At 49.8% G+C, this 20,614-nt stretch overlaps 1 protein-coding gene across 6 annotated transcripts in view; it reads right to left on the bottom strand.

Annotated features, from left to right (window-relative positions):
• The window catches only part of Nfix (nuclear factor I X), a 68,947-nt gene extending 49,690 nt beyond the window's left edge, over nucleotides 1-19,257 (bottom strand). For 2 of the 6 annotated variants that reach the window (XM_027406233.2, XM_027406236.2), the window contains exon 1: nucleotides 16,680-17,250. In XM_027406233.2, coding sequence (XP_027262034.1) covers nucleotides 16,680-17,235 — 556 coding nt within the window. In that variant the 5' untranslated portion in view covers nucleotides 17,236-17,250. Of the gene's footprint in view, nucleotides 1-16,679; nucleotides 17,251-17,841; nucleotides 17,917-18,252 lie in introns of those variants that run through there. The other 4 variants (XM_027406235.2, XM_027406237.2, XM_027406234.2 and 1 more) reach the window with 3 other exon arrangements.
• Between the last annotated feature and the right edge of the window lie 1,357 nt (nucleotides 19,258-20,614).

Here is a 20,614-nt window from a genome sequence, read left to right as displayed (position 1 = left end):
GCTCAGAGTGAATGAAGTATCTAGTGAAAGCGTGATGTTGTGAGCATGACCCTGACAAGGACTCCAATGAGTCAGCCCCGGTGGGAGTGTCAAAGCCTTCCCCAAGTGAGGATAAAAGAGATTTCATGGCCTTTCTTGGGTCTGAGTGAGAATGTTGACAGTGTGGCTAAAATGGCCACCACAGCTTTCTCTTCCAAATATTGATAGCCTGATGACTTCTCCCTATAGAGCCTGCTCTTACAGAGTTAGCTAAACCTGCCTCCCATTCAGCTGTATGCAATAAATCTGACTCTTAGTTCAACTGAATATAGCCTGGCATGGTGGCACACGCCTTTAATCCCAGCACCCAGAAGGCAGAGGCAGATCTCTGAGTTTGAGGCCAGCCTGATCTACAGAGCAAGTTCCAAGATAGCCAGCGTGTTACACAGGGAAAACCTGTCTCAAAAAAACCACAAAATAAACAAACTAACAAAACACATAAATAAAAAACACACTGGGCTTGGGATAGAGAGCTGTGGTTTTTCCATCAGAGAGCACAGCCTACCCAGTCCGGGCTTTTATGTATGTGTATTCGTGTGTCCACGTCTCTGTGTGTTTGTGTGTGTGTCTTTGCTTCATCCCCTCACCTCTCTCGTTAGGTGAATCCCTGGAGCTTTGCAAGGATGAAGCAACATCGTGAGACCCTGACTCTAGACAAAACAAAATAAAAACAAACAAAACACTCCAAATGAAAGCATCATCTAATTTTAAATAAAAATTTAAAATATGTATGAATAGCTCTAGAAAATGTAATCAAAGATTAGCAGTTAAATTGGAAACTTGTAACGATTCTCCTTTCTCTTCTAAACAATGTTTATTTTACATATATTTTAAGTAGGTAAATATTTTTTTCTTTCATTTTTTGTTTGTTTGCTTGAGAAAATGTCTCACTATGTAGTCCTGGCTGTCCTGGAGCTCTCTCTGTAGACCAGGCTGGCCTTGAACTCAGAGATCTATCTGCCTCTGCCTCCCTAGGGCTGGGATTAAAGGCATGCGCCAAGCCATCACTGCCTGGCTTAAAAATAAATAAATAAATAAATAAATAAATAACTTTTTAAAACAGATACTGTCTACAGTCCCAGCACTACAGAGACTGAGGCAAGGGAATCGCCACAAGTTCAAAGTCAGCCTGGCAAGCCGGGCATGGGTGGTGCATGCCTTTAATCCCAGCACTAGGGAGGCAGAAGCAGGTGGATCTCTGTGAGTTTGAGGCCAGCCTGGTCTCCAGAGCGAGTGCTAGGACAGGCTCCAAAGCTACACAGAGAAACCCTGTCTTGAAAAAAAAAAGAAGAAAGAAATAGAAAGATGATGGATGGATGGATGGATGGGTTGGTGGATGGATAGATGGGTGGGTAGATGGATGGATGGATGGATGGGTGGGTGGGTGGATGGATGGGTGGATGGATGGATGGATGGATGGGTGAATGGGTGGGTGGATGGATGGATGGGTTAGATGGATGGATGGATGGATGGATGGATGGGTTGGTGGATGGGTTGGTGGATGGATAGATGGGTGGGTGGATGGATGGATGGATGGATGAATGGATGGGTGAAGGGATGGATGGATGGATGGATGGATGGATGGATGGATGGATGGATGGGTGGATGGGTGGATGGATGGATGGAGTGGGTAAGCAAATGAGAAGCCATAAGCATGTGGCACTCTCTAGGAATCACAGAACATAGGCAAATCCTTGGCCCTGCAAAGTTAGCCAAATTTGCCTGAGGCAGGTTTAGCTTACTGAACTTTTTTCTGTTCTCTAAGAAACTCCATCCCAAATGACAAAACACAACTGGAGAGGCCTGGGGGTTGGGGTAGGAGTAGGTTAGAAGGGTTGGGGGTGACACACACCCTTAATCCCAGCACTCAGGAGGTGGAGGTGGGTCTCTGTGAGTTAGAGGCCAGGCTGGTCTACAGAGTCCCAGGAAGCCAGGACTACACAGAGAAACTCTCTCAGAAAACAAAGCAACTGGAGAGAAAAGCCTTTAAATTACAGTCATGCTATAGCAGCCTGAGGTCCCTGTGCCTTTCCACCAAACAAGGGAGTGCATTGCAAAGAAAAACAGGTTTCTGAAGTCAAGGATGGGCACGAGGGGCCGAGGAAGGCAGTTCGGGACCAGGCAAAAAAGGAAGAAGTGCCCCTGGAGACTCTTAAAGCGGAAATGTGGAATGTTAGGTCTGGGCAAGTGAGGGCGGCAGTGGCAGCATGGCCAACTGCAGGGCTGGCCTGGAGAAGTGACTGTGTGTATGTATACCAAGTTGAAGAACAAACCTCCCTCTGGAGCTGCTCACATTCCTTCCATAATTCATCGTTAATAACCAAATCCAGCCTCCAGATCTGGAAGCATGTGTCCCAGCTACAGGACAGCAGTTGTCTTTGGCCAGAGAAGCCCTGGCTTAGAACGGTTCCTAGGGGAAAGAGCAGGAAGGCAGGTTCCCCAGCCTGCTGCAGGAGGAGACTGAAGGACAGTGCTTCTCTGAAGGGTCAGGAGGCCAGGAGGAGTCACTGAACAGAAGACACACATTCTACTGGGCTCAGGACTATTCCTTGTTAATCCAAACCACAGGGTACCAGGCTAGTGTGGGACCAGGCTAGAATGGTGTGCAGATCTGGCAAGGGAGTGAGGCCACCAGTGGAGGTCCTGGGGCTGACTAGGGAAGACAGAGACTGGAGACTATGTCTTATCTACGCCTAGAAGCCTCTACCTGCAAAAATAACCATGCAGTGATGGGGTGGCGTGGGTGAGGGTGGAGCCAGTTGATCTGAGACCAGAATACACACTGAGCAGTGGCACCTGCAACAAGATGATCAGGTAGAGGGGCCACAAGAGGGCCATTTTCCTCTCAGCCCATGAACACACAGCTTTTCAATCCACTGCAGGCTGCTTTTAGTGTTTCTGAAGCGCTGACAGGATCCTCTCTTGTAGTGCCTGCTGCTCTCTCTACTTTTACTCCCCTTGTCCCTCAGCCTCCCTCCTGATTTTTATGCCACTTGAAGGCCTTTGTATTGTCTCAAGGAAAGTGAATCAGTGTTCAAAATGGGCTTGTGAGCTGTTAAAAATTACACAGGAAGGCAAAAATTATTAAAAAAATAGTTCCAGCTTCAAGATGGAAGGCTAGCAAGAGAAGTCCATGCCACAGTGTGCAAAGGGTCACTTAGGAGGAAAATAACCCTCTCACACCCCAGTCCAACTTTCAGAGTTGAATCTCTCCCATTGGACTGCCTGCATCTGCCACAGCCACTCCAGAGGGGGCCTGTCTCCTGGCAAGACACAAAAAATCAGGCCTGGCCACCATGAAGTACCTGGCCTCTCCCAGGGAAAGTGTAACTAGGGAGGCATGTCTTCTGCCGACACACAAACAGGCTCAGACTCACCAGGGCATCCCTGCAGCCAGAGCACTTTGTTGGAGAGGAACATAATTCAAGAGTCCTTGCCAAGTCAGGCTGGCATGTGAGTAATTATATTAATGAATCTCCGAGTTATAAAATCTAATATTAGCTGGTGGCTTTGGTACCATCACTCTCAGTTACTGTCCCACATGGCTACAAACACTTCTGGGCAGCGCATGGCTTGAACAGACCGAGTGTGCATGAACACATGCAAGCAGAGACAGCAACAAATGTGTGTGTGGTGTTTAAAAGAAATTCATGTATTTGAAACTATGCCCAGAGCTCTGTGTGCGAGGCCTACTTTATAAGCCACGATACCACAAATAAGTGAAAGGAATGAGGCCCGTCCTCAGGGAGGGGCAGCTTGCTTGCCCCTATCTCTCTGGCTGGCAATACCGAGGATTACTGCCCCAAGGAGCATGGGCTTTTGTGTTTGTAGCCAAGCACAGCTCCCCACAGAGCTCGCTTTGCCTTGCAGGCAGCCCCCATCACTAGACCCTGCACCCTGTTTCTCCAATCCCAGATCCAAACGCAAAAGTCAGGTCTCACACACAAGATTCGGCTTGCCACCAAGCAGATTCCCCACTCTGAGGACTAGACCAATGTGCCACCACCATGCTGGCCATTATTGGTGGGTTCCAGTTTTCAGGCCAGTGGAAACCACAATCCACTTGGCTATGCTATGCATGTGGTCATAGGCAGAGGGCGCCAAGTAGACTGAAGCCAGGTAGTGAGTGACAGACACCAGACAGGTGAAGAAGAAAGTGTTTGCAGGGCATCTGTGGTTGCACTTCACATACAAATGACATCACACAGCTTAGACGTTACACAGGTTTCTGTAACCCTCACATGCCACAGTAGGACTGTCAGTCCCCTATCCTGTCAGTTCATCTGTCCCATCAGGTGAAGCCTCTCTGAGGCGCTGTCCCAGTCAAGGGTCTAGGACACTGGCTTTCATAAAAATGAGTCCTCCTTACTCTGGGATTTGTGTACTGGGGGTGGGGCTTGTGCCACCCCCCACATGTAATCAAAGCACTGGGAACAACTTAAAGAAATTCACAGGCAACTTGAGTAGCTCTGTCACCAGCAGAGACAAGGGACATCCTGAAGAGAGCCTACAGTAAGGCCTGCCAAAGCCCCTCCTCCATCGCCAAGGCAGTGTTGTTCAGTCTCCAAACTGGTGATGCATGTGACCACTGATTCTTTGTTCTGGAGGGACTGTCCTGTGCACTAGATTTTACCCAGTGTGGGGCAAACAGAAGCATGTGCATGGCTGGTGAGGTGAGTGAGCAGTTGCTGCAGAAGCCTGATGGTCTGTGTTGACCCCAGAACCTGACCTCCACACTCGCAGGGGCAAACATATACATATGCACATCACATTCATACAAGATAACAGTAATATTTTAAAAGTAGCACTAGCCTGGAGTGCTGGTGCACGTCTTTAATCCCAGCACGTGGGAGGCAGAGGCAGAGGCAGAGGCAGAGGCAGAGGCAGAGGCAAAGGCAGAGGCAGAGGCAGAGGCAGAGGCAGAGCAGAAGCAGAGGCAGAGAGAGGCAGCAGAGGCAGAGGCAGAAGCAGGCAAATCTCTGTCAGTTCAAGGCCAGCCTGATCTACATAGCAAGTTCTAGGACATCCAGGGATACATAGTGAGACCCTGCCTCAAAAAAAAAAAAAAAAGAAAAAAAGAAAGGAAAGGAAAAGAAAAAGAAAAAGGAAAAAGAAAAGAAAGGAAAGGATCTACAATGATTCCCCGATGTCTCTAAACAGCAAAATAACCACTGGTGCTCAAGCACAGGGTCCCCAGGGAATGAGGGGTTTCCTGAGGGCAGTACTACAATCAGGGAACTCCTAGCAAAGGGAACAAATTTCCCTGCACAAGGCCCCAAACTAACTTCACTACCAGCCTAGCTGACAACAGGAACCTCCTTAATGCAGGAACACAGGACTGGTTCATTGTCATTCTATAAGGAACCATGTCTCCCACTCCTGTTCTCCACCTCACAGCTTCTCCTGGGATCAGGACACTGTCCTGTCTCCTCTCCACTGCTGCCGTCTCCCCATCACTGCAACAATGCTCTCAGGCCTGGGTCAAAAGGTTGCATGTTTCTTTCGATGCTGACCTAAAACCTCAGCTAGGAAAACAACACGAAGCTTGGGTCTGTCCACAATCAACTCCCCTTCAGCAAGTGTCCCCCAAACCATGGAGAGACCTAGAGATAGAAGAAGCCACTCGGCTCCTCTTTTCTCTCTGAAATGAGACTAAAGCCAACCTGCGTGCTGCCTGCACAGAAGGAGCCCCTAAGGCCGACCTGCCTGCTGCCCCATCAGCAGATGGGTGGAACACCCACCCTGGGAACCCTACCCTGGTCAGTCACAGGCTCAGCATCACCCCCACCTAAGCAGTCTACCCATCTGCTGCCTCCCTTTAAAGGCCTCTCCTCACTTGGTCCCCTGGGGAGCGGTCTTGTTACTAAGGAAACAATGATGTCATGTGGCTAGTGGGGATCAGGTCCCTCCTACCACCCCCTAACTAGGTACCATGGCCACTGACGTCACTGCTCAGAAATTTATAGCCCAGAGCGGGTATTTATAATATGGCTCTGGTGTGACCACATATTCAGTGTGGGGCTGGTGGCTATTTATAGCCAAAGGATACACACTTATTATACCCCCTGTCTGTATTCTGGGCCACCTGTTATATAACCGCCATTATGCAATAATGCCCATTATATAATAATTATGCACTAATGGGGATATAATCTGCAGGCATAATAAGGACACACTCCCCAAGGGCTGCACTGGGCCAGCCGGCCTCCTGCAAGTTGCCTCTGGGGAATCTCCTGATCTCTTCATGAGGCTCCACCCAGTCTAGGAGAGTCTTCAGGTATCAGCATACTGTCTGTCCCTCAGTCTCTCAACAAGGGCCTTCTTCCCTAGACCAACAGACCTGGCTTCTCCCTAAGTCTTGGTGTCTGATGCTGCCATCCTTACTTCTGCCCTGAGAATGCCTTTCTCTCCCCTCCTTTAAGCTTGAAACAACAATATAATGGAGTAAACTCTAGAGGTGACTGACATCTCCGTGGCTTTCAACCCTTTTAAGGCAGGAAGCCTCAAAGAAGCCAGACCAGTTGGTGGGAGATCTACCCCACACTAGTGTTTAGTACACTCATGGCATCACATAACACACTAGAGTGCCCTCACCCTCTAAGAAAGGCTTACAAAGTCAGATGTGACTGTCTGGGTTCAGTCAGGCCCCTTCCTCTCCTTCCTCAGGTCCTTCAGGCAGGTGGAAGAGCCCAAATACGGGAGGTTGCTTTCCTGACTTACATGGTAATCGGGGCTACACTGGCTTAGGAATACCCTCCCCACAAACACAGAGCAGGATGTGGGCCACTTAGATACCCATGTATGATCTGCTGGTCACCTTTCTCCCAGGAAGGACAAGATGAAACTGTCACCTGGGGGAACGGAGGGGAAGGGTCAGGAACACTGGCTCTGACAAGGGGGCACAGGAACAGAGAAGTGGGAAGAGTTAAGGTCACAGTGGCACTGATAAAGCCAATTCAATATCCCAAATATACCATCTGTTCTTAAAACAGATATCTCTACATTTAAAGGTTACTTGATATATGAATTGATGTTAAACACACACACACACACACACACACACACACACACACTAAGATCTGTGAAGTGAACCTCCAGGCATGGGGTGGTGGACTGAGAAAGCAATCCTCTCTGCTTCTCCATTGTCTAAATTTTCAGAGTATTTTTCTCTGTAATATAGAAAATCAAATGCTCACTTCAACAAGACCCTGCCATGACAATTCTGGTTTGAACTCCACACTGCAGGACCACGGACAGTCTGGAAGGGTCACTGGCTCACAACACAGTCCTGGAACTCACCAGATCAGCAGCGCAGCACAGAGAAACTAAACACAAGAAATCAAGATGGCACCCTAAGCAATTCTCATTAGAACAGAACACAGGCGGATCCTGTGCCCCACTTCAACCTGAGGGTCCTGCTGCTCGGGCATCTGGGGAGAGCACAGGAGAAAAGTCAGGGTTCAGAGGTTCAGTCTCCATGGAGCAAGGGTAAAGGAGGCAAGAGGTAGGTACAGGTGGTGTTCTAGCTGAAACCAGTTTCTTCCAGGACAGAGGCTCTCGGCTAAGGGTGAGCCTGTCCTCAGAAAACACTAGAAAACATCTGGACACAATTGGTTGTCACACCTGGATGAGGGGAGGTATAACAAGCAGCTGGTGGGGGTGGAGTCCAAGGCCAGAGATGCTGCTAGGTCCCTGATGGCGTTCAGGGTCGTTCCCATGGCACAGGATGGTCTAGCTAGAATGTTAACTGGCATGTCTGGGAAGCCGGTGGTAGGGGAGAAGATACAAATGGTGAGACGTCAGGCCCTGTCTTAGCCACAAAAGCAGAGGGGGATTTTGAGCCAGGTGCCAGCCTCTCATGTAGCCTAGCCCTTGGTATATTAGGAGAGATTTTATATATACAGTGCCAGACTTTTCAAATGTCCAGAAAGCAGTAAAGGGTAAGGAATGGGCCAGTGGCAAAGCACATACCATGGGCAAAGTCCTAGGTTTCAGCCCCAGCACCACAAAAACAGAATAAGAAAAAAAAAGTGAGGACTGGTGCATTCATGTAAAGCAGTGGCTCTCGACCTTCCTAACGCCGGGGCCCTTTAATACAGTTCCGAGAGTTGACCTCAACCATAAAATTATTTTCATTGCTACTTCATAACTGTAATTGTGCTACTGTTATGAATTGCAATGTAAATATCTGATACTTGACCCCAAATGGGTTGTGACCCATAGGCTGAGAACCACTGAAAAGGATCATAAAAGCTAACGAATTGTTGACTATTATAAAACTTCCAGCAATCTTCTGGTTAATTAGGATAATTACATTTATTTTTTTATTTCAAACTATGACCCCAAGTAGACTCCCAGGGAAAGGGTGTGGCAGGGCAAGGACTATGGATCCCAAATCCTGCTTGCCTGGCCCTGTACCTGGATCCCCTGCACACTTCCCAGTCCAGGCCCAGCAACCTATCTCCCCTGAGTCCCAAGGAGGTGTGATAAGAGCTGTGCTGGCTGGTGCAGAAGCCCCAGCCCTAGCTCCTGTCTCCTATCTATGTAGATCTCAGAAGCAGGGAGCTTTTCCTGAAGAGAGGAGGAGGGAGGGAGGGAAGAATGGAGGAAGGGAGGGAGAAAGGGAGGAAGGGAGGGAGAGAGGGAGGAAGAGAGGGAGAGAGGGAGAGAGGGAGAGAGGGAGAGAGAGAGAGAGAGAGAGAGAGAGAGAGAGAAGATGAGATGTGGGCAAGGTTGAGAACAGGGTCAGCTGTTTCTTCCCCTCCTGCTTAGCAGCTGGGGGAGCCCTTGAGCTGAGCTACCAGCGGGGCTCTGGCCCCTTCCAGGCTGCAGCAGGTATTATCGGGATGGGACTGACTCTCACAGGGACTCATGAGGTTTTCTCCTCTGAGACCCCACCAAGGCCAGTAATCTTGGTTAAGTTTAAGGAGCTTAGAGGCCCTCTGGCCAAGGTGACCTGGAACCTCTTCTGCCAGAAATTCATAGTATGACCTGAGTCCTTTGACATCTCTTCCAGTTCCCTCCTCTACAGAGTGGATAAAACAACACCTGCCTGCCTGTATCAGTCAGCCTTTGAAAGGAGGAAGTCAGCCCCCAAAAGCAGGGTGAAAAGGCTGGCTCAGTCAGCTGACAGAATGCACTAACCCCTCCCTGTGTGGAGCAAGGAGGTCATCCATCCTGGTCCCTGAGTATAGGTCTGGCCTCTCTCCATGTTACCAGAGCAGCACACACACACCCAGCCAGGAGCATCCCTTGGATTTAAAGCAGGTTACTGGGAGAATCTTTCCTTAGCCCTGTGTTGATGCCATTCTGGATCTTCAGTGGGAAACTGGAATTAAAGGAGGGGGACAATCCCCTTCCTCCATCATAGAGGACAAAAGTTTCTGGGAGACCTGGTAGACAAGTACCCTTAAGTTACTGGGTATCCCCAAATACCAACAAATGGAGGCCTAACCCTGAGGGTGGCAGTGGCATGCTGCGTCATCACTAAGACATCAAAAATGGGAAAAGGACCGAATATTTCCTACTGCCTGGCAATGGCATCTGGTGAGGGTGGGCACCTGGGAAACAGGTGTACAAAGGGCAACCTTCAAACATACGTATTTTTTAAATCATCAGAGAAGCCAGGTGTGAGTATCTACAGAGATAAAGTAAGGGACCCGGGCACCCTTGAAGAGGGGAGGGGAAAGCCTGACCCAGCCAAATTACCGCACCGCAGCCCCTCCACCTTCTGGGACCCTGTCCTAATGCCAACAGCCCTTCGGCTCAAACATGCTTAAAATGGCGATGGCGGCCTATAGGGCCGGGCGTTTGTCGTGCTGTTTTCCACGGTGCCCTCAGTGCCAAGAAAAACCTATCATCAGAAATGCCATCAGCTATATTTATCTATCTCTCAGCCCCCCAGCCTCCTCCTCCCGTCTGCCACGCAGGCCCTGCGCAGCATGTCCCCCCCTTACCCAGTGGGCACATGTCCCTGTTGCCGATGACTGTGACCACCTGCCCAAGCCTAAGTCTCCACCACTCCCTTTCAGGGCCCTGACAGTATGCAATACTGTTCTCCCTGATGTGCTGGGTACACTCACGTGGGTTTCAGACGTGCACTTGGCAAGGGCTGGCCTGAGTGTCCCTTGTCTGCATCTGTGGACCAAGATGATCCTCCATTTCCTTTCCTTTCTGCCTCAGCAGTACCATTCTCCCCGAAGCCTTATACATGTGCATGCCTGGCCTCTACATGCCATTCCCAGGAAGGTGACCAGTCACCCAGTAGACTCACATCCCTCACTCCATTCTCTGGCATGAATCTGGAGACACCAAAATCCCTAAGTGAGAAGCTCCTGTCTTAGAGGATTCCCACTCTCTGTCCAAGGAACCAAGAAGCAAGTAGTGGAGTCTGGGAGCAAAAAAAGGGAAAATGGCAAAGTCAAGATTTACAACCACTCAAGTCCTCTGGGGACACAATGAACAGGGGCATGTCAGGCTTGAGACCTTTCACTACTCAAGACACAGGCTTCAACAGGAGCCTTTCCACCCTTGGGCCTCAACCCCAAGCATAGCCTATCAGCCTTGTCCTGTAACATGAACACCGTGGACCCTAGGCACTCTCCCATGGCTTTGGGTACCCTCTGCCCAGCCACCAAGCCCCCAACTCAGACAGGAATTCCAGAGAGCCAGTTCTGAGAATGAAACAACCCAAATAAAAATTTCAAAACCCAGAAGCTCTTTCTCTCCTGCCCCCTCCCCCTCTGCTGGCAAATGAAAACAAACAAGAAATCAAAGAGGCCTTTTGTGTGAGCCCTGCACTGACACGGCTGGAGCCTTTGAAAAGACGTCTGAATCGGACAGTGAAGGATAAAATAACCTAAGCGTGGCAGCTCCTTGGGGAGGGGAACAGAAAGGGCTGGGGAGGCAGCCACCTTCTCAAGGAAAAAAGTGGGGACAATTGCTACCACAGGATACTGGAACATGGGTCTCACTGCCTGTCTGCAACCCATCTCTGCAAAAAAGGCCCTGACTCCTCTTTATAGCCCACTGTGAACTGAGCTGCCCAAGGCCCAAGGAAGCCCTGAGGGCCTTGCCTCCTTCCAGCAAGAATTAATTACTCTAGGTTCGTGCCTACTGGGCATTCTGGTTGGAGTTTTCTAGAAGCCATCACCAGGCCTTTTCCTGCTAGGCACAAGAAGGATTTCCTCAGAGATTTGGGAGTCCCAAGACCAGGGCCTTACTTGCCATAGGCTAAGGATGCACTTCATGAAGGACATCCTTCCACCCTTGCTGGCAGTGCCAAAAAGTAAAACAACTCTTTGGGAAGTCCTTCTGGTGGATAGCCCCCAGCATGCCTATTGCAGAACACTAGTTCTGGGCTGATGAAAGACTACAGCTGGTCACCTTGCCCCTAACTGGACCATCTAAGCCATCTTGGCTCCTCAAAAATCCGACCTCTGTAGCATCAGCTCAGACAAGGACTTTTCATTTTTTCCCTTGTGTTATAGCTCCAGCCTGGCCAGCCTAGTGAACACTATCAAGACCCCTGTGAACCGCAAGGAGTGGGCTTCCTGCCTGGCTGAGCAGGCAGCCCTGTGGACAAAGAGGACAGGAGCAAGGGGTCAAGGAGCTCAGTAAATAAGCCCACACCTGAGTAGGAGTCAGAGTAATGTGTCCACAGCCAGGACCCCCAAGGCTCACACAGTAAACGACAATCCAGAGCACACGCGCTGCTTCACAAGTGCACAGTGCAGCAGGCCCTGCACTTGGTTCAATGCCTCTTCTGCTTTTACAATGTTACAGTTGCTAATAACTGTGGGCAGGAGCCATGCACTGCTGTTTTGTTCTGGAACCTTCCTATTATGTAGCTGGACCCCTCTGAAGGTGGCAAGTGCACTAGAGCTCTGGCAGGTTTGAAGACACTAGGGAAGACACTTTGAAAAGAGGGAGGAAGGTGAGTTCAGAGGCTTTATTCAGATGGGAACTACCACAGTACAGAACAACCTGCTTCCACCTAGACAGTCCCAGGACAACAGTGAAGGAGACAGGGAGCCATGCTAGGCTCAGTAAATCTTAATAGTAGACACTGTGGCAACTGCCATTCATGTATAAGCCTATGATGTATAAGTTGGTTCTATCCTGTGAGCATATACCTTGAGCCAGAGGAAATAATAAGACTTAGAATCACCTAAACAATGGTGGCACTGCTTATAGGAAAGTCTCAAGGGGACTGACAGTGCATCACAAAATAACCCAAAGATCTTGCTAATGTCACTAATTGTGTTACTAGACCCCGTGGTCTCTGCCAACCCTGATACCAGATGGCGCTGCCTCAAAGACATAGACAAGTGGGTGACACACCATCCATGTTCAGGGTGGCCCCTGAAAGGGAGTTATACTCTGGCAGTCTTTCCCACATATACCAGACTCACCAGAAGGGTTGGGAGCCCAGAAAAGGTTTAGGGGTCTTCACTGGCATTAGGAAGACAGGAACAGGCAATAGTCACCACCAGTGAAGGACAGGGTAGGTCCTTTTGCTCAGGCTTCACAGCCAGTGTGAACTGCTAAGCCCAACTCCTGGAAGGAGTGGAGTCAACCAGAAGAACATCTCATGCTTGAAGTTCTTTAGGCAAAGCCTGAGTTACTAGCTAATCTCCTATGACAAATAAGGCTGAGCCTGCCTGCCCCAGGGTCTGATGGCACACTGAACCACAGTGAGAAGCCTGTAGAGGTCCCATGGGAAACCACACAGGAGGAACGAACAGCCCAGTTCCTCAAAAACTGACAGGAGAGTCGTGAAGGTCAGGAGGAGGAGGACAGTGATGACATGGCAATGACCACCACTAGATAGAGTTGGATCAACCATGGTGGTGTATGAACTGTCTCATTTGGGTTCTGGTTTGGATGAACTGTAAACAAAAACAAGTTGATAATTATGGAAATGGGGTATCAGCTAGATATCTCATGGTACAAAAGACAACTGAGCTGCATGCAGTAGAGCACACACCTTTAATCCCAGCTCTAGGGAGGCAGAAGCAGATGGATCTCTGTGAGTTCAAGGCCAGGCTTGTCTCTATAATGAGCTCCAGGACAATCAGAGATACATAGTGAGACCCTGTCTCAAAAAAAAAATGTGTTTTGAAATCTCAGCTGTGATAGTAGCATTTGCCTTACCTCTCTAAGAGATGTACACAGAATGTTTACAAGGATGGGCTATGACGCCCAGTGCCGGTGGGCAATGGGGACATGCATGATTCAAGCCTAGCCTAAGTCAAAGACCGTGGGTCCTGTGATGGGTGCAGGAGGTGGGGGTGTCTACCAACAGGTAAAGAATTTTTACAGTTCTGAATCGTTTTCTTTGCTAGACTGAAACCAAGGTTTGAGGGTTTATCCATGCCTCTTCTCACTTTCAGAGCACTTGTGGGATTGGAGACAGCAGGCAAGGCTGCTAGTCCTACTTGGCTGTACCTCTCCACACCACAGAGTGCTCCTACCCCCACTCCTGCTGTCCCTGCCACATCATCTGCCCTGGGACAACCTTTCTGGACATCCTCCTCTCCATGACAGGGCTTTGTGCTTCAGCCCTGCCTCAGTGTCCTCCACTGAATGCTGACAGACACACGCTGACACTCCTTCAGAGCAGTTGGGTGGCTTTGTGGCAGCCTTTCAGAACCAAATTCTAGAAGTCACCTAGGCATACTCTCTGTTCCTTCTCACTATGTCATCTCTTGAATCTTCTGGGCACAAGAGCCTGTGAGGGCTTGGGTGACAGATGTAACCTAGATGCAAAGTCATGCCCTCACACCTCCTGCTGTCTCAAGCTCGGTCATAAAAACTGGCACCACCAGCTCAGCCCCACCCAGTTTTTATTTTTAAAGATTTGTTTATTTTTATGTGTATGAGTGTATTGCCTACATGTCTGTGCCTGCAGAGGTCAGAAGAGGGGGTTTGGATTCTCTGGAGCTGGAGTTATGGGTGGTTGTGATGTGTTGTGGGTGCTAGGAACAGAACCCAGGTCCTCTGGAAGAACAACAACAAGTATTCTTAACCACTGGACCATCTCTCCAGCTCCCAACCCCAGGCCTGGTTTCTTATACTGTGGCTCATTGGACATGTTGGGAGGGGAGGCAGTGGAGAAGGTAATGTCACAGAATCAATGTCAGTCACAGGACATTCCAAATCACACCACAATGGTTTAGGAAGAAACAAGCAATGAGGCCCTATGAGTGGCCCTGGACTTCCTTCAGAAAGATACCCTGAAATTCTAGCCATTTCAGCAAGAAATCCTGAACATTCATAGTTACAGTCTAAAGTCTGTGCCTGAATTGCAAAGAATATGTTCTCAGTTATGTATCTGGTATCTGCTAAGGAGACTCGGCCTGAGCCTGGCCAGAAGTAGCCTTGGCAACATGCAGTGTACTATGAATTCACCCATATTCCTGGGCGAATGATCTCATTAGCTGGGGATAGGAAGCCCTGTTCCTTCCCCTTTCCCCTTCCACCTGCCAGAGCAGTGCAGAAGCCAGGAGGCTGGCTGGGAAATGGTTTCCTTCCTTATGCACACCATCTCATCTCAGCCCTACACTGGCAGAAGTCAAGAATGTGGCCTAGGGCTGGTTGGTCCTGTCTTTAATTCCAGCACTCAGATGCAAAGGCAGGCAGATCTGTAATGAATTCAAGGCCAGCCTGATGTATACCAAGTTCTAGGCCAGTCAGAGTTACATAGTAAGTACCTGTCAAATAACTAATGGCTTAAAATAATAATTTAAAAAAAGGCCAGGGAAACAATACAACTATCAGAGTCTAAACATCAGGAAAAGAGAGGAAGAGGAGAAGATGAGGCAGTCTAGGAGGAAGATGGATGTTGATTTTCCCTAAGATATTCTTGGGTTCCAAGCTCTAGGAGTAGAAGGCTCAGACTCCCCAAGTGAAGGAGCTATAGGATAGATATGGTGGTAGTCTCCTGCTCCAAGCAGCCCCCAGCACCCACAACACTGACAGGATCTCACCCTTCATAACCTGGCTTGCTGTACAGACAGAGAATTTGGGATAACTTTTTCTCCTTAACTGTCTTCCCTCCCCTCGAAAAAAAGATAAGAGAAAATCCAAGCTGCAGGGAGCGAGGGAAGGACATGAAACTGGCCTTTCTAAGTGAGGGGTCACTTAAGGCCATGTGCAAGCCTAGAGTAGGAGGGTCCATGGCAGTGCCCACTGCCTCCGACCAGATGGACAGGGAATGAGCAAGCAGAGAGACTTGAATTCACTTCTCTTCACTCCAACATATACTCAACACTGTTCTCTGTAAGAAAGACGGCCTCCTGGAAGTATCTTCCAGCTGTGTGCCTAGATCCACTCATACCACTTCCTCCCAACTTTCCCAACAGGCAAGGGGGTGACCACAGTGGCAAGAACTGCCTTTCGTTTTTTATGAATGAATACAAAGGAAGACACAGAGGCACTGTCTCAGGAAAGACAGGTTTTCAGTTTTCCTGAGCTTAAGTAAAGCCACATTCTCTCACATTCCCACAAAGAAGAGGAAGGAGAGAAATGAGGGGGGAAATGCTGAAATACTGGAGATGAAACACACACACATACACACACACACAAAGGTTTGGTAGCCTCTCATTACAAGTTGGTTGGGCACAATGTAAACACACTTCTGCCTTGCTTAATCACAGAGTACCGGCCCGTTTAGGTTTCAAAGGCGGCGGTAAATTGGGCGTAGCTGAGTGGAGGCTAAAAATTAACCAGCCATCTCTGTTTCAATTTGTAAGAAAACAAAAGTGGAAAGAAATTATGAAAAGAAAAAGAAAAATGGGGATGGGGGGGGCAGGCAAGGTCAGAGCACTAAACTAGCCCAGGCCAGACACAGGGCATAGAAGAGCAAAGGTGACTAGGGAAACACTCAGGGCACAAAAGGGCAAAGGTTCTTGCGGGTTTTGTTTAAGACTTCTTTTACAGCAAGCTGTTTCCTGGCAGGCCTGCTCCCCACAAAGCCCCTCTGCTCCAGAGGGGCACAGAACCACTGGAGCAACCACGGGTTGTCTCAGTCCTGGAACAGGGAACGTAAGGAATCTTACTGTATTCTCTCTCTACAAAACAAACACCAGCCACAGCAGCTCCTACCTCAGAATCACCCCACTGCTGGCTCTCCTCTTCCCAGGTCATTCAGTCCCATATGCCAGATTCCACATGTCCCTTTCTCCTGGATTGCTGCAACCCCCACCCCCACCCCCACCCCGATTCTACCAAACTCAGATTTCCTGGGATGAAGCAAAGCTACAGGAGGCTGCACCTTCTCTCCAGCCCTTAGCACTTCTGTCTTATTTTCTGTATCAGCAGTGGTTAGTGTTGACGTTGTCGTCGTTTGTGTCAAACTCTTACCCTCATGGGAGATTATGAGGCATCTTGGCCTGTCCTAAAACTGACAGCATCTTTACTAAAGACGGAGATGCCCACATTGGGTGTCATAGTAAGAGAAGAGAAGGGGTAGGGGCAGACAGAAAGGATGGAGAAGTGAGAGGGCAGCACATGTGAAACAGGGGCCGTATAGGATGAGCTACCAGTTAGGCAATACTGTCAGAAAAAGGAGGAACAATAAACAGAACAAATGCCAGTAAGTGAAATAAAATTGGGAGGGGGTGTTGAAAACAACCTACCCGGAGTGTGGACAAAGTAAGCCAGATAAAGGTCCAGTTCTTTGATTGTGACTCCAATGTGATGTGGCTGGACGCACAGGCCGGGGTTCGAGCACTGGGGCGACTTGTAGAGCCGCTCCCCATCAGTACTTTCCAAGGGGATCCCCTTAAACAAAATCACCATGACCAGGTCCAGCCGCCACACCTTGTCAGCCTGGCGCAGGCAGTCAATCCGCCGGATCTTGCCCTTCTGGTCCGGGTTGGAGAGCACGCAGCAGGGGGGCTTCTTGCCGGTGATGGTCAGCACAAAGTCCTCTCGGAACTCAGGCCGGATGTCTTTGCGCAGCTTGGCCAACAGCCGGGATGCCCACTTCTGCTTGATCTCAGGCTTCTCGCCCAGCAGCTCGTCCTTCACCGCGCGCTCCTCATCCTTTGACATCCGCTTCTCGTGCTTCTTGAAGTACTTGCGCTTCCGCGCCTGCAGGTTGAACCAGGTGTAGGAGAAGGCTCGGACGTGAGGCAGCAGCGCCTCGATGAACGGGTGGAACTCATCCTGCAGGCGGCAAGCCGGGAGCATGCGGGGCGAGGGAGGACGGGAGGAGGGGAAGACGGGATGAGGGGGAAAGAGAGAAGGAGAAACGCAGCGTTAGAAGGGGGCACTAGGAAAACCGCCTTCTCCTCCTTCTCCCTCCCCCCAGCAATTTTCTCTTAAGATTGTTCTACTGAAGTGTGGTTTGAAGCCACCACCAGCTTCGCCAGCCACTTGCTCCCATCTCAGCTTCAGCAACCAAACAGAGGCACGGGGAGCCTGTTCACACACCTAGTCTCTCTCTCTCTCTCTCTCTCTCTCTCTCTCTCTCTCTCTCTCTCTCTCTCTCTCTCTCTCACACACACACACACACACACACACGTGCACACAAATACACACACCACGGCTTGCTGCCCCCCCCCGGTTTCTGTCGCACCCATGACATCTCCATGTTCTACGGCAGCTGTGAACTAGGGTCAGCTGGTCCCAGCACAGTGTCCCGCTGCCTGAGGGTGCAGACGGAAGGGCAAGCAAGAACTGCCTTGCTGCCTTCTGTCCTCCTGTCCCGACTGGCCAATGTTTGGCTGCCCCCCCCCCCCAGAAGACAGAAAATGCCATCTGAGATGGAGGAAGCAGCTTCAGGTCCTCTCTCACCAGGCTGTTTGCATTTTCTTTTCTCCAGATCCAGTTGGAACATCCATCCCAGCATTTTTAAATCAGACCTAAATCCTAAATATGTGGTTTCAGCTTTGTTATCGGCACCGACACTAATGTTAATCACAGTAATAATGAACAAAACACTTCTTGTTAGCCCAAATAAGGTGGTATTCTCAGCCACATTAGGGTTAAAAGCTACATGGGTCGTCTTGCGGCCCCTTCCCCAATCTCCCACAAACCCTTCACCCTCAATCAGGTGACAGAGGGCTGGGTTCTCAGTTATTTTTCCTTTTGTTTTGTTTTGGTTTTTTTTTTTTTTTTTGGTTTTTGCTTGTTTGCTTGTTTGAAGTTTAAATAATAATTGATTTCTTTTTACAAAAATAAAGCTGGAAAAAATCAAATAATTACCATTGATCTGAAGCACCCGGCAAAGCCAACGCCTGATTCTGAGATTCTGGACTCAACAGAGTTATGAGTTAGGGGTGGTGGGACGAGGGGAGGAGGAGGAGCAGGGGAGGAAGGTAAATGTTTTAAAAGGGGTTATTATTGGTGTTCTGGGGAATAGGGGCCGGGCTTGGGTGGATTCTCAAACCCTTCCCCCTCCACCCCCCATGCTCCATTGCACAGAGAGGGAAATTAATTTTTTTAAGGAGTAAAAAGAAAGGTCAGGGATGGCGAGCAGAGGGAGCGAGGTGGCTTCTTACACACACCAGGTAAACAAAAGCCAACAAATTGTTTCAATTTCTCCCCCGGTGCATCCTCTTGCAGTTTAAAATAAAAGAGCAAAAAATATATGCAAAATTAAAGATCAAAACCAACCTCCTACCATCACCACCCCACGTTCACCCACAACAACGGTACCCTACCCCACCCCCCACTCCCGGAAAAACAAAAACAAAAACCAGGAGGGAAAAAGCAGCAGCTGAAGAAAAGGCTTTCGGCTTTGGCAGCGGCACAAGGGTGTAAACTTCGAGCTGCTCCCTCCACCCGACCAGAGGAAGAGGGGGAGCTCGCAGATTCTCGGGGAAGAGGACGAGTTCTGACCGGCTGCAGACCGTTGCTGGCAGACGCAGCAAAAGGGAGAGAGGGAGCCAGCGAGGGAGGGAAGGAAGAGGGGGAGGGAGAGAGCGAGGATCTCAGGAAGACAGGGATGGGATGGGGTGTGCGATGGTGCGCATGTGAATGTGCGCGCGCGGGAGAGGGTGTGTGTGCACCAGCACCGCTAGGGGGGGGGGTTGTGGATCCTTTTTTTCTCTCAAACTACCCCTCCCCGTTCATGCTCAATCCCCATCCATTTGCGTGTGCCAAGTCAGTAAAAGAGGGGGAGGGAGACAGCCAGAGGAAAGGAGAGAAGGAGAGAGGGAGAGAGAGAGAGAGAGAGAGAGAGAGAGAGAGAGAGAGAGAGAGAGAGAGAGAGAGAGAGAATGAGCGAGCGAGCGAGGGAGAGATTGAGAGCGAGAGAGAAAGAGAGAGAGAGTGGGGGGATCCACCTATTTGGCAAAGAGGCATCCTCACGCAGCCAATGACTGAGTCCAAGGGGAGGAGGGAGCTGGGCTAGCTGAGAGGGTGGGGAGAGCCCCCCGGCAGTTGGAGACCAAAAACAATTTGCCCAATCGACAAGTTCATGTCTAATGAACACGCAAAAGCAAAGTCCAGCAGTTATGAATTTTTCATCCCAGGCGCCCACTTGGGTTTGTTTGGCAGCAGCCACCCAGCAAACTTGGGGGGTGGGAACACTAGGATTGAGGAAGACTCGGACTTTTTTTTTTTTTAAGCCAGAAAATAAATAAATAAAGGCCTGACTCCTGGCGGGCTGGCGGCTGGGCGGGGAGCCCCAGAAGGCCTTGGGGAAGCAGCTGCGCCTTCTCTCTGTGCTCCGCTTTCAGTCTTTCTCTCAGGCCAGCACACTCTCTGGTTCTAGATTTTTTTTTTTTTTTAGATTTTTTTTTTTAATGGAGCACGGTGGGGCGAGTGGACATTTTCTCCTCCACTCTGCACCAGCCTACAGAACTATGAATAGGAGAAAGAGCTCAGAAAGTGTCCGTGCCAGCACAGCACTGTCAGGGCCCAGAACGCTGGCTGAGATAGCCACCTCTTGGTCCCTCAGACTGGGCTGCCTGAAGGACTCAGGAGCATTCCCAAACAAGGGGACTGAACCCTGCACCTCCTCGCCTTCCCCTCAGCCCCCAGTAAGCTCACAGCCTCTCTCGGCCCACACCCAGCCACGCACACTCCATTAGTGGTGACGAGAGATGCCAACGCAATGCAGCTCGGCTCGTGAAACTGCAAGTTTATTAAAATAGCCTCCTGTCACAGCACTCCTCTGGCAAGCACCACACGCAGCTACAAACACAACAGCCAGCCCCTGGGAGAAGTGACAGAGGCTCAAAGACTGGCACTACTTCCCCTAACCACCACCACCCACTCAGTGCAATGCCTCCTCCCCTCCTACCCTGGCTACTCACCCTGTGTTAGCTTTCTTACCTGTCCCTCAAATCAGACTAAAATGCAAGGTGCAAAAAGCATAAACCAAGAAGCCTGGATGGAGAGAAAAGATATGACAAAACAGAAGGCATGGGGCCTTCAGGAACCACAGACAGACATAGGAGGTGACAGCGCTAAGTCCCTTCTCCAGGTCCCTATCTAGGCACTTCCTCAGGACAGCCCCACCTCCAGGAGGACTCTCCAGAAAGGGTTCAGAACAGCTGCCTTAGGCCTCCTGGAAAGCAGTAGGAAGACAGGAAATGAGAGGAAGAGCAAAGGTAGGACA

The sequence above is a fragment of the Cricetulus griseus genome, chromosome 3 (genome assembly GCF_003668045.3).
Source record: "Cricetulus griseus strain 17A/GY chromosome 3, alternate assembly CriGri-PICRH-1.0, whole genome shotgun sequence".
Classification (NCBI taxonomy): Eukaryota; Metazoa; Chordata; class Mammalia; order Rodentia; family Cricetidae; genus Cricetulus; species Cricetulus griseus.
Note: the sequence above shows the minus strand (reverse complement) of the source record. Positions and strands in the feature narration are given on the sequence as shown.